The following is a 17710-nucleotide window of genomic DNA, read 5'->3' on the forward strand; positions in this document are numbered from 1 at the left end:
CTATTGTAAATAGTGCTGCAATGAACATTGGGGTGCATGTGTCTTTTTGAATTATGGTTTTCTCTGGGTATATGCCCAATAGTGGGATTGCTGGATCATATGGTAATTCTACTTTTAGTTTTTTAAGGAACCTCCATACTGTTCTCCATAGTGGCTATCTGTATCAATTTACATTCCCACCAACAGTGCAAGAGGGTTCCCTTTTCTCCACACCCTCTCCAGCATTTGTTGTTTGTAGATTTTCTGAGGATGCCCATTCTAACTGGTGTGAGGTGATACCTCATTGTAGTTTTGATTTGCATTTCTCTAATAATTAGTGATGTTGAGCAGCTTTTCATGTGCTTCTTGGCCATCTGTATGTCTTCTTTGGAGAAATGTCTATTTAGGTCTTCTGCCCATTTTTGGATTGGGTTGTTTGTTTCTTTAATATTGAGCTGCATGAGCTGTTTATATATTTTAGAGATTAATCCTTTGTCCGTTGATTCGTTTGCAAATATTTTCTCTCATTCTGAGGGTTGTCTTTTCATCTTGGTTATGGTTTCCTTTGCTGTGCAAAAGCTTTGAAGTTTCATTAAGTCCCATTTGTTTATTTTTGTTTTTATTTCCATTACTCTAGGAGGTGGGTCAAAAAAGATCTTGCTGTGATTTATGTCATAGAGTGTTCTGCCTATGTTTTCCTCTAAGAGTTTTATAGTGTCCGGTCTTACATTTAGGTCTCGAATCCATTTTGAGTTTATTTTTGTGTATGGTGTTAGGGAGTGTTCTAATTTCATTCTTTTACATGTACCTGTCCAGTTTTCCCAGCACCACTTATTGAAGAGGCTGTCTTTTCTCCACTGTATATTCTTGCCTCCTTTATCAAAGATAAGGTGACCATATGTGCGTGGGTTTATCTCTGGGCTTTCTATCTTGTTCCATTGATATATCCTTCTGTTTTTGTGCCAGTACCATAGTGTCTTGATTACTGTAGCTTTATAGTAAAGTCTGAAGTCAGGGAGCCTGATTCCTCCAGCTCCGTTTTTCGTTCTCAAGATTGCTTTGGCTATTCGGGGTCTTTTGTGTTTCCATACAAATTGTGAAATTTTTTGTTCAGGTTCTGTTAAAAATGCCTGTGGTAGTTTGATAGGGATTGCGTTGAATCTGTAGATTGCTTTGGGTAGTAGAGTCATTTTCACAATGTTGATTCTTCCAATCCAAGAACATGGTATATCTCTCCATCTGTTGGTATCATCTTTAATTTCTTTCATCAGTGTCTTATAGTTTTCTGCATACAGGTCTTTTGTCTCCCTAGGTAGGTTTATTCCTAGGTATTTCATTCTTTTTGTGGCAATGGTAAATGGGAGTGTTTTCCATAATTTCTCTTTCAGATTTTTCATCATTAGTGTACAGGAATGCAAGAGATTTCTGTGCATTAATTTTGTATCCTGCAACTTTATCAGATTCATTGATTAGCTCTAGTAGTTTTCTTGTGGCATTTTTAGGATTCTCTATGTATAGTATCATGTCATCTGCAAACAGTGACAAGTTTTACTTCTTCTTTTCCCACTTCGATTCCTTTTATCTCTTTTTCTTCTCTGATTGCCATGGCTAGGACTTCCAAAACTATGTTGAATAGTAGTGGTGAGAATGGTCATCCTTGTCTTGGTCCTGATCTTAGAGGAAATGGTTTCAGTTTTTCACCATTGAGAATGGTGTTTGCTGTGGGTTTTTCATATATGGCCTTTATTATGTTGAGGTAGGTTCCCTCTGTGCCCACTTTCTGGAGAATTTTTATCATAAATTGGTGTTGAATTTTGTCAGAAGCTTTTTCTGCATCTATTGAGATGATCATATGGCTTTTATTCTTCAATTTGTTCATATGGTGTATCACATTGGTTGATTTGCGTATATTGAAGAATCCTTGTATCCCTGGGATAAATCCCACTTGATCATGGTGTATGATCCTTTTAATGTGTTGTTGGATTGTGTTTGCTAGTATTTCGTTGAGGATTTTTGCATCTATATTCATCAATGCTATTGGTCTGTAATTTTCTTTTTTTGTAGTATCTTTGTCTGATTTTGGTATCAGGGTGTTGGTGGCCTCATAGAATGAGTTTGGGAGTGTTCCTTCCTCTGCAATTTTTTGGAAGAGTTTGAGAAGAATGGGTGTTAGCTCTTCTCTAAATGTTTGATAGAATTCACCTGTGAAGCCATCTGGTCCTGGACTTTTGTTTGTAGGAAGATTTTTAATCACAGTTTCAATTTCCTTACTTGTGATTGGTCTGTTCATATTTTCTATTTCTTCCTGCTTCAGTCTTGGAAGGTTATACCTTTCTAAGAATTTGTCCATTTCTTCCAGGTTGTCCATTTTATTGGCATAGAGTTGCTTGTAGTAGTCTCTTAGGATGCTTTGTATTTCTGTGGTGTCTATTGTAACTTCTCCTTTTTCATTTCTAATTTTATTGATTTGAGTCCTCTCCTCTTTTTCTTGATGAGTCTGGCTAATGGTTTGTCAATTTTGTTTATCTTCTCAAAGAACCAGATTTTAGTTTTATTGATCTTTACTATTGTTTTCTTTGTTTCTATTTCATTTGTTTCTGCTGTGATTTTTATGATTTTTTTCCTTCTGCTAACTTTGGGTTTTGTATATTCTTCTTTCTCTACTTCCTTTAGGTGTAAGGTTAGATTGTTTACTTGAGATTTTTCTTGTTTCTTGAGGTAGGCTTGTATAGCTATAAACTTCCCTCTTAGAACTGCTTTTGCTACATGCCATAGGTTTTGGATCATCGTGTTTTCATTGTCATTTGTCTGTAGGTATTTTTTGATTTCCTCTTTGATTTCTTCATTGATCTCTTGGTTATTTAGTAACGTATTGCTTAACCTCCATGTGTTTGTGCTTTTTACGTTTTTTTCCCTGTAATTCATTTCTAATCTCATAGCATTGTGGTCAGAAAAGATGCTTGATATGATTTCAATTTTCTTAGATTTACTGAGGCTTGATTTGTGACCCAAGTTGTGATCTATCCTGGAGAATGTTCCATGTGCACTTGAGAAGAAAGTGTAATCTGCTGTTTTGGGATGGAATGTCCTATAAATATCAATCAAAGGTATCTGGTCTATTGTGTCATTTAAAGCTTCTGTTTCCTTATTTATTTTCATTTTGGATGATCTGTCCATTGGTGTAAGTGAGGTGTTAAAGTCCCCCACTATTATTGTGTTACTGTTGATTTCCTCTTTTATGGCTGTTAGTGGTTGCCTTATGTATTGAAGTGCTCCTATGTTGGGTGCATATATATTTATAATTGTTATATCTTCTTCTTGGATTGATTCCCTGATCATTATGTAGTGTCCTTCCTTGTCTCTTGTAACATTCTTTATTTTAAAGTCTATTTTATCTGATATGAGTATAGCTACTCCAGTTTTCTTTTGATTTCCATTTGCATGGAATATCTTTTTCCATCCCCTCACTTTCAGTCTGTATGTGTCCCTAGGTCTGAAGTGGGTCTCTTGTAAACAGCATATATATGGGTCTTGTTTTTGTATCCATTCTGCAAGCTCGTGTCTTTTGGTTGGAGCATTTAATCCATTCACGTTTAAGGTAATTATCTATTTGTATGTTCCTGTGACCATTTTCTTAATTGTTTTGGGTTTGTTTTTGTAGGTCCTTTTCTTCTCTTGTGTTCCCCACTTAGAGAAGTTACTTTAGCATTTGTTGTAGAGCTACTTTGGTGGTGCTGAATTCTCTTAGCTTTTGCTTGTCTGTTAAGCTTTTGATTTCTCCATCAAATCTGAATGAGATCCTTGCCGGGTAGAGTAATCTTGGTTGTAGGTTCTTCCCTTTCATCACTTTATATCATTCCACTCCCTTCTGGCTTGTAGAGTTTCTGCTGAGAAATCAGCTGTTAACCTTATGGGAGTTCCCTTGTATGTTATTTGTCGTTTTTCCCTTGCTGCTTTCAATAATTTTTCTTTGTGTTTCATTTTTTGCCAATTTGATTACTATGTGTCTTGGCATGTTTCTCCTTGGGTTTATCCTGTATGGGACTCGCTGCGCTTTCTGGACTTGGGTGGCTATTTCCTTTCCCATGTTAAGGAGGTTTCGACTATAATCTCTTTAAATATTTCTTGTGTCCTTTCTAGCTCTCTTCTCCTTCTGGCACCCTAATAATGTGAATGTTGGTGCATTTAATGTTGTCCCAGAAGAGTCTTAGACTGTCTTCATTTCTTTTCTTTCTTTTTTCTTTAGTCTGTTCCGCAGCAGTGAATTACACCATTCTCTCTTCCAGGTTACTTATCTGTTCTTCTGCCTCAGTTATTCTGCTATTGATTCCTTCTAGTGTATTTTTTATTTCAGTTATTGTATTGTTCATCTCTGTTTGTTATTTAATTCTTCTAGGTCTTTGTTAAATATTTCTTGCATCTTCTCAATCTTTGCCTGCATTTTTTTCCCGAGGTCCTGGATCATCTTCACTATCATTATTCTGAATTCTTTTTCTAGTAGGTTGCCTATCTCCACTTCATTTAGTTGTTTTTCTGGGGTTTTATCTTGTTCCTTCATCTGGTATATAGCCCTCTGCATTTTCATCTTGTCTATCTTTCTGTGAATGTGGTTTTTGTTCCACAGGCTGCAGGACTGTAGTTCTTCTTGCTTCTGCTGTCTGCCCTCTGGTGGATGAGCTATCTAAGAGGCTTGATGGGAGGGACTTGTGGTGGGTAGAGCTGGCTGTTGCTCTGGTAGGCAGAGCTCAGTAAAACTTTAATCCACTTGATTGTGGATGGGTGGGGCTGGGTTCCCTCCCTGTTGGTTGTTTGGCCTGAGGCAACCCAAAACTGGAGCATAAGTGGGCTCTTTGGTGGGGCTAATGACAGACTCTGGGAGGGCTGACACCAAGTTATCCTTCCCAGAACTTCTGCTGCCAGTGTCCTTGTCCCCATGGTGAAACAGAGCCACCCCCCACCTCTGCAGGAGACCTTCCAACACTAGCAGGTAGGTCTGGGTCAGTCTCCCCTGGGGTCACTGCTCCTTCCCCTGGGTCCCGATGTGCACACTACTTTGTGTGTACCCTCCAAGAGTGGAGTCTCTGTTTCCCCCAGTCCTGTCGAAGTCCTGCAATCAATTCTCACTAGTGTTCAAAGTCTGATTCTCTAGCAATTCCTCCTCCCGTTGCCGGACCCCCAGTTGGGAAACCTGACGTGGGACTCAGAACCTTAACTCTAGTGGGTGGACTTCTGTGGTATAAGTGTTTGCCAGTCTGTGAGTCACCCACCCACCAGTTATGGGATTTGATTTTACTGTGATTGCACCCCTTCTACCGTCTCACTGTGGCTTCTCCATTGTCTTTTGATGTGGGGTATCATTTTTGGTGAGTTCCAGTGTCTTCCTGTCGATGATTGTCCAGCAGCTAGTTGTGATTCTGGTGTTCTCACAAGAGGGAGTGAGAGCACGTCCTTCTACTCCACCATCTTGGTTCCTCCTCCCCTGTATCTATTCTTTTTCAAATGCTTTTCCCATTAGGTTATTATAGAATATGGAGCAGAGTTCCCTGTGCTATACAGTAGGTCCTTGTTGGTTATCTATTGTTTTTGCTTTTGCTTTTGCTTTTTTAAAACTAGTCAGAGGAACAGGATGAGATTTGCAATTTGAAGAAGTCACTGTGGTTACACTATAAATAGACTGTGGGTTATTGTACAGTGTAACAGGAAGGATAGTTGCTGGAATGAAGAAGGTGGTGGCAGAGATGGGAAAGAGCAGATTCTGGAAATAGGAAATAAAATCAATAGGACTTAATTTGCATTAAATACAGGAAGGAGGTATTAGGAATGCTTCCAGGTTTCTGGCAGTGTAGCCGTATGGTTGTTCCTACTTCCGAGAGGGGAATCACTGGGAGAGGAGCAGGTTGGGGTGGGAGGAATCATCAGTTGATCATGGATGTGCTGAGTTTGAGGTCCTTTTGAGAAATTCAAGAAGAGTTATGATGAGGCTTCCATGGTGGCACAATGGTTAAGAATCCATGTGCCACGACTACTGAGCCTGAGCTCTAGAACCTGTGAGCCAGAACTGCTGAAGCCCGCATGCCTAGAGCCCATGCTTCGCAACAAGAGAAGCCACCGCAATGAGTAGCTCGTGCACCGCAACGAAGAGTAGCCCCCACTTGCTGCAACTAGAGAAAGCCCGCGTGCAGCAACAGAGACCCAACGCAGCCAATAAATAAATAAATAAATTTTTTAAAAAAGAAAAAGAGTTGTGATGGATGTGAGTCACAATGGATAAATAGGGCTGGAGCTCAGATGAGAGGTCCAGACTAGAGATCGATGGTAACTGAAGGTAAGGATGGGATTGCCTGGGAGAGCATGAGAACAGTGGTGGACTAAGGGCTAACGTGTGGAACTCTGATGTAAAGGAGGATGGACTTGTGAAGGAGATGGAGAAGGAACAGCGATAATTCCTCAGCCACCCAATGGAGGACAAGTTGCTGAGGCATAGTATTTATACTGATGCACAGATCTGACAATGCATCATCATGGGATTTCTTAAATGTCAATTGTTGTAATAAGAACTAAAGAAATGTATTTAGTATTTTCCAAATACCACAAAATTAAGCAGAAAAATGTCCCCAAGTTTCTCTGTGTTTAGGTTCCTCCTCTCACTATTCCTTAACTCTGCCAAGGCTCTGGCCCAGGATTTTTACCCTGGCTGCACATCGGAAGCATTTGTGGCACTTATTGAAGCCCCACCCATGGAGATTCTGATTCAACAAGTCTGAGGGCCATGCATGGCCGTTTCTGAGCCATAGCCATGAGCCTGGCCTTTCTGAATCACTTGAGTTTCCTCAGTGGGCCACATCCTCTCATACCTACTGCTCCTTGCCTGAATGACCTCCCTCTACAGCTCCACCCAGCTCACTCATACCAGACTCTGCTGAGATGGTTCCCCCAGGCAGTCAGTTCTTCCTGGTCTTAGTCATCTTACCGGGCTACCTTGTCTGCTTCCCTCCATCCTTGGATGTATTGCACTGTGTTTGCCTGTTTCCCTGTCACTTTCCCTTATTAAACTAGGTGTCCTTGAAGACAGACCTCTGTATCCTGAGAGTCCTGTTCAGTACACTGCCTAGCACATAGCTCAAATATTGTTGAGATAATGGATGAAGGAATCCATTCCTCTTTCCTTTGTGCTGTCTCAGAACCTTGTGACTTAAAGTCAGGAAAAATTCTTCCGGGCTTCCCTGGTGGCACAGTGGTTAAGAATCCGCCTGCCAATGCAGTGGTCACAGGTTCGAGCCCTGGTCTGGGAAGTTCCCACATGCAGGTGGAGCAATTAAGCCCATGTGCCACAACTACTGAAGCCTGCACACCTAGAGCCCATGCTCTGCAATAAGAGAAGCCACTGCAATGAGAAACCTGCGCACCACAACGAAGAGTAGCCCCTGCTCTCCGCAACTAGAGAAAGCCCGTGCACAGCAACGAAGACCCAACACAGCCAAAAATAAATAAAGGAAATAAATTAAAATTAATAAATAAAGAACTAAACATTTTAAAAAAACAGAAAAATTCTTCCTTTTTTTGTACATTCACCCTGGCCATTCTCCATGACCTTTTCCTAACATTTTCACCCTTATTTTTTTATTTTTATTTTTTTTAGAAAGCAGATTTTTTTTTTTTTTTTTTTTTTTTTTTTTTTTTTTTTTTGTGGTACGCGGGCCTCTCACTGTTGTGGCCTCTCCCGCTGCGGAGCACAGGCTCCGGATGCGCAGGCTCAGCAGCCATAGCTCACCAGCCTAGCCCCTCCGCGGCATGTGGGATCTTCCCGGACTGGGGCACGAACCCATGTCCCCTGCATCGGCAGGCGGCCTCTCAACCACTGCGCCACCAGGGAAGCCCTAGAAAGCAGATTTTTAAAATTTTTATATATTTATTTATTTATTTTTGGCTGCGTTGGGTCTTCGTTGCTGTGCGTGGGCTTTTTCTAGTTGTGGCGAGTGGGGGCTACTCTTCGTTACAGTGCGCGGGCTTCTCATTGCAGTGGCTTCTCTTGTTGCAGAGCACGGGCTCTAGGCGCACAGGCTTCAGTAGTTGTGGCACATGGGCTCTAGGGTGCAGGCTCAGTAGTTGTGGCACACGGGCTTAGTTGCTCCGCGGCATGTGAGATCTTCCTGGACCAGGGCTTGAACCTGTCTCCTGTATTGGCAGGTGGATTCTTAACCACTGTGCCACCAGGGAAGTCCTTCACCCTCATTCTTTTTTTTTCTTTCTTTTTTTTTTTTTTTTTTGCGGTATGCGGGCCTCTCACTGTTGTGGCCTCTCCCGTTGCGGAGCACAGGCTCCCGGACGCGCAGGCCCAGCGGCCATGGCTTACGGGCCCAGCCGCTCCGCGGCATGTGGGATCTTCCCAGACCGGGGCACGAACCTGTGTCCCTTGCATCAGCAGGCGGACTCTCAACCACTGCGCCACCAGGGAAGCCCCACCCTCATTCTTAATTTATAGTAGCAACCAAGATTGTCCTGGGCATTAACCCATTCTGTAATTTAAAAAAACAAGTGCTTTAGAGTTGGGCTACTCTAGGTTCATGTCTTGACTTTGCCATATACCAGTTTGGGGCCTTGGGCAAATTACTTAACTTTCAAGAACCTCAGTTTCCTCATCTGTAAAGTGGAGCTGATAATACATACCTATTAGTGTTATTTACAAGTGTCAAAAAATTGTATTTGTAAAGTGCCTGGCCCATAGTAGGTTTATTAAGTGCAAATTCCCTTCTTTGGGGAGACCCTATGGCTTAATAGAAAGAGCTAATAAGTCCTCTGGTTGCAGAGAGCCATTCTGCTGCTTACTGGCTGTGTGTCTTTGGTCCCCTTGTGATTCTCAGTAGCCTCATTTGGAAAATGGGCATAATTATGATTATCCTTATAGAATTATTAGGGAAATTATATTAAATTCATGTCAAGTATCTAGCTAGTGCTTGGCATCTAGTAGGTGCTCAGTAAAATGGTGGTTATTATTCTGAGAGCTGATAATATACTATAGTATTTTTCCTGATTTCCATGATTTATAAGCATTAGTTATTATCCCTACTGTTGTCTCTAACATTGTTACCAAAAGTTGAATTTATTTCGGTGGTACTTTAACTTTTCTGTTTTACATCCTGAGAAAAATCCTGAATCATCTATAAATGTATTATTTACACGGAAGCTCCCTTTTAGTCAGTTTTCTTTACAGTGCTACACTTGGTGGCAACTGGTTTTCAAACACCTGAATTTATATTCTAAACACATTTTTTTCCCTGTGTGATATTAGCATTGTCCACCTCAGGAGCTCTTTGGAGAACTGGAATTCAGAAAGAATCTCTCAGACACTAGACGTCCATCCCCTCCCCGCTTCAACTAGGCAGCCTCTTCAGACTATCTCTGCCCAGAATGGCAGGAAAGTCGGCAGCCTTGGTCTACCATGCTCCAAAAGAGCAGGAAGGACTCATAATTGTGAAGGTCGAAGAAGAAAATTATGTTTGGGGGCAGGACTTTGGCCTTCAGGGCAATGCCTATAGTCAGGAGGCCTTCCGCCAGCGGTTCAGGCAGTTCGGTTACTCTGACTCCGCGGGGCCCCGGGAGGCTCTGAACCGGCTCCGTGAGCTGTGCTGTCAGTGGCTGAGGCCAGAGGTGCATAGCAAGGAGCAGATCCTGGAGCTGCTGGTGCTGGAGCAGTTCCTGAGCATCCTGCCAGAGGAGCTGCAGACCTGGCTTCGAGAGAACCAACCAGGGAGTGGAGAGGAAGCCGTGGTGATGCTGGAGGAGCTGGAGAAAGAGCTTGACGAACCAAGGCAACAGGTAAGTAGGTGTTTTATTTGCTTGTTTTACTGACTGTAAGTTAATGAGGAAGCCATTCTGAGCGGCCTTGACTGGGCTTCCCGAGAATTATAAAATTTTTGTCCTTTGGGTTATTATTTGTGCACTGGGATCAAGTCACTAGAGCTTTTCGTCTTGTTGTTTTCTATCTAATCATCTGAATGAGTTTCTGATTCTGGCTGCCCTGCCCTGTTAATCTAGGGGTTTTCCTCTTGTATGTCCTCAGGATCATAGTGTTGGTACTTGATTACTCCTAGGACACAGCTCATGGCCAAGGAATGATCTGGAAGGAAATGACATCTGTGGGAGCACTGAAGTCGCTGAGTATCCAGCTCGAGCCCTTGGAGAACCAGGGCAAGAATGAGATTCAGGAGCCCCAGGGTTACTGTGAGAGAGGTGAGGCGCCACAGTCCATTGGGGGTTGAGGGCGGAGGTGAGGGCTTAAATCCGTGGCATGGGTCATTTTCTTAATAACTGCCTCTTATGACTGTCATTAAGTGCTGTGAAAAAGCCCCCTTGCCTGGAAATATTCTTCCATTGGCTCTGCCTAGAACCTGAAATTCCAATATAATTTCTAATTTGGGGTTAAGAATTAAGGTCTCTAATAAAATTCTCTAATAACCTCCATAATATTCAAAGAGCAGTGTTCTGGTTTTTTAATATTATGGTCCTACTGACAAGGCAGTCCCTAAGATGGAGATGCATAATGTATCAATAAGAGAAACCACATAGTAACTTGAAAAGGGAAAATTTAATGTTAAGAATTATTAATTATGACAGAGGATTACTTACTAATTAGTTTTTAAAACCCCCATAAAGTATGCAGAAATAACACATACAGGGAGTCTCTAGGGTTGAGGCAGAGCGCCCAAGAAAGGAACAAATCTGCAAGAGGGTGCTGCATCTTCCCCCTCCCTTGGCAGAACTGAGATCCAGATCTTGTTGGAGAGGACACAGCTATGGCCCACTGGATGGAGATGTTCCCTGAGTGCTTGCTGGCAGATTTGCTGGGAAACTGCTCTTTGGGGTATGAAGGAAAGCCATTCATGGGTGGGGGGAAAGTGTGTGTTCTAGGGGGCAGAACTCACTGAGAAGCTACCCTCTGGGGTGCCAGGAGCGCCCCCCCCCCCACCATGGGGAGGTGCCATGACACAGAACTTGCTGCAAAGCCACCCTCAGGGATGGTGCCCCTGAAACTGATTGGCACTGCTGGGTCCCCCACACATTGCAGGGAAAAAGAGAGCACACCAGCACCAGGAAGAAAAGCCCCTTCCTCCTCCAGGGTCTGTTCAGCCCCTACTGTTAAAGTTCACATCGTTGTCAGCTGGCCAGGGAGAAGTGTAGCACAGGCAGGGCACTGAAGGGTGGATTTGAAGCTGACCAAAAGGGCTTTGATTATGTTATTGGCAAAATCATCCCTATGGGCAGCATGTACATCAGGCCTATTGTTCTCATTAACAAGTTTGTTATAGCCAACTACCCTTCTGATTTCATCTTTACCAAGCAATCTTATTAAATTCCTATGAAGCTTAGCTATAATAAAAACGTATATTAGTCTAATCTGGTCTGTGTGACAGTTAAATTACTCATTAATTTTTGTTATGGTTTTATTGCTCAGTTTCATGAGCTTGGCTAATGAGAGTTAACCCCAAGAGGTAAATCTATGCATTGTATGATGATAAAGTTAGGTTTATGAGGCCACAAGGTCAAGGGCTAGATCTTGGACCTTGGCATTCACCAAAGGTATCCATGCATCTGTACACTGAGACCTCCTAGGAAACTCCCTCCCAGCCCCGCCCCCCCCCCACATCATTAGCCAAGTAAGCCCACTTAAATATTTTCCGCGTCAAGCAAAAACTACATTCAAGTGGATTTAAAAAAATCATCTCCTCAAGTCCCCTGCCTTAAAGTAGGTAAACATCTAAATCAGTTAGGGTCGATTACTTCTATTTCCTTCTTTTAAGGTCTTGAGGAACAGAGACTGTGCTGTAATTTTTCAAGTCGTTCTTGAGCTTTTCATACTGATATTTGTTGTGGCCTGAATTATGTCCCCCCAATTTCTATGTTGAAGCCCAGCCCCACCCAGTACCCCAAAATGTGACTGTATTTGAGATAGGGCCTTTAAAGAAGTAAATAAGTTAACGTGCGATTGTTAGGTTGAGCCCTAATCCAATATGACGGTGTCCTTGTGAGAAGCGGAGATTGGACCATAACACAAATCGAGGGACAACCGTATAAGGACACAGTGGGAAGGAGCCACTGCAAGCCAAGGAGAGATAGACCTCAAATGATACCAAACCTGCCAACACCTTGATCTTGGACTTCCAGCCTCCAGAATTGTGAGAAAATAAATTTCTGTTGTTTAAGCCATCCAGTGTATGGTATTTTGTTACAGCAGGCAGACTGGCAAACTAAAACGGTATTAAACTTCTTCTCTGTGTCCATATGAACTACTTCCAGTTTTAATTTAATTCCATTTTATTTTATTTGTTTAGCAGAATCCTCATAAAACACACCTGTTCTTGAAGGTAATGAGTACACTGCCCTTTGACTTTGTTTTAACTAAGCATCTCACTGCCTCTGATTCCATCTGTGTTCCATCTCTCCGGTCATCACAGCTCATTCCTCTGGATGTGCTTCAGTTTCTCCACATTCATTTGAAGTACAGGGATAAAAAAAATAAAGTACTCTAATGAAGATCTGGTCAATTTACAAGGTAGATTCACACACAGCCCCAACTCTTATTTGTTGCACTCTATATATTTTTATTTGTTTGCCCCTTCACAGTGGTGTTATGTTGTTGACTCAATCAACTTATGGCCACAGTGATTCCATCTTCCAGCCTTCCTTGGCCTTAGCAAAATGTCCTCATCCTCCGTTTATGCCTGACTCCTAAGTATATGATCTTGAATGGCCTTGACTGGGTTTCTGATAAATCTCATTATGCTGATCTTTTTTTAGTCTTGAGGGTCTTAGCTCCACCTCTGAAGAATTAATGTGGATCATTTCATATCTTTTACCTAGGTCAATAAGGATTAAATCATTGGAGGAATCCACCTTGATAGGATTGTAAGAGTTGCCATGTCATTTTTATAACCTTACACTCTTGGTTATATAATAAAATATATAATTTTCCTTAGCTTCTTCACTAGCCTAGCAGTATGTTTTGCTAGAAGAAGAGCCTGAGATGGAGATTTGAGTGCAGGTGGTTTACTGAGGGCATGCTCCTCAGGAGAACTCTGTGATGGAGTGAGAGAGGTAGGGTTAGGAAGGGAAAAGATCAAGCAATGATATGGTCTCGGGTAAAACCTAGCCTTGGCTTAATCCATGAGGTGGGGCTTTGGGAGGACCCCCTGGAGCATAATTGTACTGCTGAGTTGTTCCTTCTTGAGGCGGGGTTGGGGGGCAGTGAGGGTGGAAGTAATTCCCTAGGCCAGGTGGCTTTCATCAGCCAGGGCAACGCTCCAGAGAAGAGGGAAGCTGTGGGTCGTTAGGAGCCAACACTCACAGCAGCTGGGGGAAGGAGGCACTGTGTTGGTGAAGGGGATCTGAGTGGGTAGTGGAGCATCATCTATATAGTATTAAGGCTGAATCATATTTGTCCATGTGCAATTAAAGGCCAAGTCTGAGTTAAGATGATTTTAGACCATACAGGTCACTGAAAAGGTAGGGAAGTAGTGGGATGGGGTGAGGGGATGTTATATAGAAGAGCTCTTCTACAGAGGAACCTGTGGCTTATTTCTCTTCCAAAGAGCTTCCTATAATCTGTACTCTGCCCTCCAGCATCTGGACTTTGGGCTTGATTGTAAATTATCATTCACTCTTGGAAGATATCAATTAGATTATTTGGATTATTTTTGTACCAATATTTCTAAATATTCAAGTAATCATCTCATATTCTACTTTTAATCTCTGTCATTTCCAGGAATTACTCTAGTTAACTGTTTATCCTAATTTTTAAAAATGTAATATACATATATAGTTGAAAGAATAAGAGTCTTGGTATTTTCCTGATCGATACATCTAAGGTCAAGATTTTTCTCTGGTCTCATAATTTGTCCTCATGTGATTATAGAATTTGAAGAAGTATTTTAAATCCTATAAATTACATTGCTTTTCTAATTTTCACAGCCCTAAATTTGTCCCTACACAATTTTATTGCCCCTTTATACCCTTTATAAGGTATACTCTTTATAATTTGACCTATTTACTACTTTCACAAGATTTCTCATTAGGTTGTCAGGTCTCTGACTTTAACCAAGTTGGTGCTTATTATTCTTCTGCCTTTTTTTATACATTATGCTTTTATTCATAAATTTTCCCTTTTTGAACGAGCATAGCCTTGAGTAATTTAAATTTCTATTTAAGATCCAAGAACAGTGTGAATTTTAGTGTTCTGTCCTGATCTAAGAGGCAGTGTTGTCCATCTGTGATTTCTGGTAAGGAGTGAGGAAAAGGAAAGCTGGATAGCCCCCTGCTTTGGTCAGGTAATCATTGTGAGCCTTTATTGTTGTGTTTGAAGTGTGATGAACTCCAAGAATATCAAAAAGAAGTATTTGTTTTCATAGAAAAACATGACTTTTCTGAAGCTAAATAAAAATGGTTTTTAAATTAATTGTTTTTCTTAGTGCAACTACAGCCCTGCTTCCTTCCAGTAGGGAAAGCAGATGACATAGGGGGAAAGTGCAAGCCTTGATGTTAAGCATCTTTGTTAGAATCCTGACTCTATACCTCAGTGATATAGGCTATACCTCAGTGATATAGCCTCTCTGAGCCTTCATTTCCTGATCTGTAAAATGCATATAAGTTTAGAGGGCTTTGGGGGGGACGAAAGTAACTTAACAGTTCTTCAGATTTTCTTCACTCAAAATAATTGAAGTTACCTCAGCCATCATCCAGTAGTCTCCTATTCTGAGTTACTAGAAATCTAGAAATGAGAGGGGCGTGTCATGTGAGAGCGGAAGGTTTGGCACCAGGCAGTCACATCTGCCTCTTGTTTCCATCCACCATCTTTGACCATTTATACATAAAAAAGTGAACATAGAAGACTCCCACCTGGCCCCAGAATGAGTCAGGAACTCACAATATTACTTTTCTTATGCTCTGCATGTCTTATTCTATTTGCTTATAATCATTTGATCAACTTAGAACCTGCCAGAATCTGCAATTTACCTTTGTACCACCTACCTCTGTCCAATTCTAACCTCTAAAGCATTTCCTAATTGTATCTCCTGCTCTCCTATTTTTGTAGAAGCACTGCTGATTCAAGACTCTTAGACATCTGTCTTTATTCTAATTACTCTTTATCTCCTCTTTTCCTTTCCCTCACTACCTAAAAGCACATCTTCTCCTCTAACCCAAGATTGTCTCCCAGCTTCCTGGTCTCTCACTGCTACTCCTGTTTATCACTATCTCCTTTAACTAATTTCTTGCCCTGTTCACCATCCCTCCTTTCCAATGCTGACTCTCATTCTAGTCTATATTACTCTCTGAGGGTGCCAACTCTCCCTACCACAGGCCACTTTTCTAAATTCTAGGTTGGGAAGCTAGTTTTTAAGAGTTTTCCTTCTAATAGGTAAATACCTATTTCATTTGGTTTATTTTCTGTTTCTGCTACAGTAAGTTCTTTTCTTCCAACATGGGAAGCAAATGACACTTGCATTTTCTGTTCACATTTTTAGATGGCAAGCTGGTGGCTGACAAATTGTTGACAGCAAAGCAAGAAATTATTGAATGTGTGGCATCAGCAGCCATGATATCCTCAAGACGACTCCCTGGGGAAACTCCTTCAGGACAGGTAGTTGAAGAAGCTTTGGGAGGTCTGGACAATTTTGAGAAGCCAAAAGGAAGTGCTTCAGGGGACAAAATGAGTCAGCTCCCTTCCCAGGAAAGACATTTTAGCCTGACAAGCTTCAACAAGGAAATCTCCACAGAAGAGAGTGTCCTGGAATGTAATGAAGGTGAAGGAAGTCTCAGTCTGAACTCAAATGTTATAACACAACCGAGAATTCATGCTGGGGGAAAGCTCTATGAGTGCTTCGACTGTGGGAAAGCCTTTTGCCAGAGCTCAAAGCTGATTAGACATCAGAGAACTCATACTGGAGAGAGACCTTATGCATGTAAAGAATGTGGCAAAGCCTTTAGTCTGAGCTCAGACCTTGTTAGACATCAGAGAATTCATAGTGGTGAAAAACCCTACGAATGTTGTGAATGTAGAAAAGCTTTCAGGGGCAGCTCAGAGCTCATCCGGCATCGGAGAATTCACACTGGAGAGAAACCTTATGAATGTGGTGAATGTGGGAGAGCTTTCAGCCGGAGCTCAGCCCTTATTCAGCATAAGAAAATTCACACTGGAGACAAAGGCTATGAATGTATTGAATGTGGTAAGGCTTTTGGTAGAAGCTCTATCCTTACTGAACATCAAAGAATTCACACTGGAGAGAAACCTTATGAATGTAATGAATGTGGAAAATCCTTCAATCAGAGCTCAGCCCTCACCCAGCACCAGAGAATCCACACTGGAGAAAAGCCTTATGAATGTAGTGAATGTAAGAAAACATTTAGGCATAGATCAGGCCTTATGCAGCATCAGAGAACTCACACCAGAGTTTAACTCTTTGGGTAAGAGTTGTACAACTATGAAATACTAGGAATTCACTTTGGGGGTGAATAATGGGATATGTATATATGATATATATGTGATATAATGGGATATATGATATATATATATATATATATATATATATATATATATATATATATATATATATATATATATGGTTCTGTTGAAATGCATGTATGGCAGGGGAGTACCTAGCCTGGTCCATGAGTCACTAAAGGCTTCCTGGATGTGATGAAATCTCAGTTGAGGCATAAAAGGTGGGTAGAAGTTAGCCAGACCAAGGCAAGAAGGAAGAGAAGAATGTTACAGGCAGAGGTTATAGCACATGCAATGGCATGAACAGAGGATCTGGAGACATCCCTTCCTCTGAACTCTTCTCTCTGGCAGGAATTTTTTCTTGGGGGCCCCTGGTTCAGAAGCCAGGGTAGGTGTTTGTTCCTCTCTTCCTATTTAGTCACTGAGTTGGGTGGCCTATCCCAGTTCTCTTGGAGTACTTAGGAGAATTAGTGATGGAAGACTTTGCTGCGTTGTATGGAAAAAGGCATGTTTGTACACCAAGGAAAGAATACATGTTGGAGGCTAGAGGGACAGTGGGGACTGAAGTGCTTGTGTCCCTTGACCCTGGGGCCCAGGAAATGGCAAGCTGACAGGAACACGGGAATGGGAGGTCTGGCTTCCTCATTCCCTGTTCCCTCCTCTCATCACCAGACTCACAGATGCTAAGCTACGTGAGGGCAATGAATATTTGTTGAATATTCCTCAAAACTCTACTTCTCCAATTTTTATTTTGGCAGTTTTAATTAACTCACAATTGCTGAGGGCAGTTAATACCTAAGAGGAAGTCTGAGTCCTCTTCTAAGATGTCCTGATTTCCCTTCCTGATACTGTCACTTCTGAAGAAGATGTGATAATCAAAGCTGTTGTGGGTAATAGGAGAGGTGAAATTAGGGAGACAGTTTTTGTGTCCAGAGGTTGTAGGATTATTAGTGAGGCCAGTCAGAAGTCTTAAAAGATCCTTCAAATGGATAGAGAGTTGCCTTTTCCTATGGGTGACAATCAAATGATTTCATGTTTTTAATACCACTTAATGTTTTTTTAACTGATTGTGAATTAATTGTAAATGTTGATAGTACAGAAAATGAGAAAGTATAAATCACCCACGATCCCACCATCCATAGAAACTTTCTTAACATTTTGGAGTACTTCTAGATTTTTTTTTTACCCCCCATCCCTAATATATGTGTACTTTTTTTGGTGAAAATCTTGTTTGGTAAA

The 17710-nt window shown here is 41.5% G+C and overlaps 2 protein-coding genes across 2 annotated transcripts in view; one reads left to right on the top strand and one right to left on the bottom strand.

Moving 5' to 3' along the window:
* Positions 1–17710, bottom strand: part of LOC101281338 (zinc finger protein 271) — a 51076-nt gene that overhangs the window by 22970 nt on the left and 10396 nt on the right. The gene's annotated exons all lie outside the window — the stretch shown is intronic.
* Positions 4779–16537, top strand: LOC105748185 (zinc finger and SCAN domain-containing protein 30). Its single transcript, XM_033435200.2, has 4 exons — positions 4779–4966; positions 9269–9795; positions 10071–10209; positions 15495–16537. The coding sequence occupies exons 2-4, from the start codon at positions 9388–9390 to the stop codon at positions 16424–16426; spliced, it is 1479 nt and encodes a 492-aa protein (XP_033291091.1). The 5' UTR covers positions 4779–4966; positions 9269–9387; the 3' UTR covers positions 16427–16537.

Source organism: Orcinus orca, chromosome 15 (assembly GCF_937001465.1).
Source record: "Orcinus orca chromosome 15, mOrcOrc1.1, whole genome shotgun sequence".
NCBI classification, from domain to species: Eukaryota; Metazoa; Chordata; class Mammalia; order Artiodactyla; family Delphinidae; genus Orcinus; species Orcinus orca.

Bases quoted from the DNA above. Each gene is read 5' to 3' on its own strand.
- LOC105748185 (XM_033435200.2), top strand. From the start codon at position 9,388: ATGGCAGGAAAGTCGGCAGCCTTGGTCTACCATGCTCCAAAAGAGCAG. The intron at 9,796-10,070 runs GTAAGTAGGTGT...GATTACTCCTAG, and splicing joins TTGACGAACCAAGGCAACAG to GACACAGCTCATGGCCAAGG. The intron at 10,210-15,494 runs GTGAGGCGCCAC...TCACATTTTTAG, and splicing joins CCAGGGTTACTGTGAGAGAG to ATGGCAAGCTGGTGGCTGAC.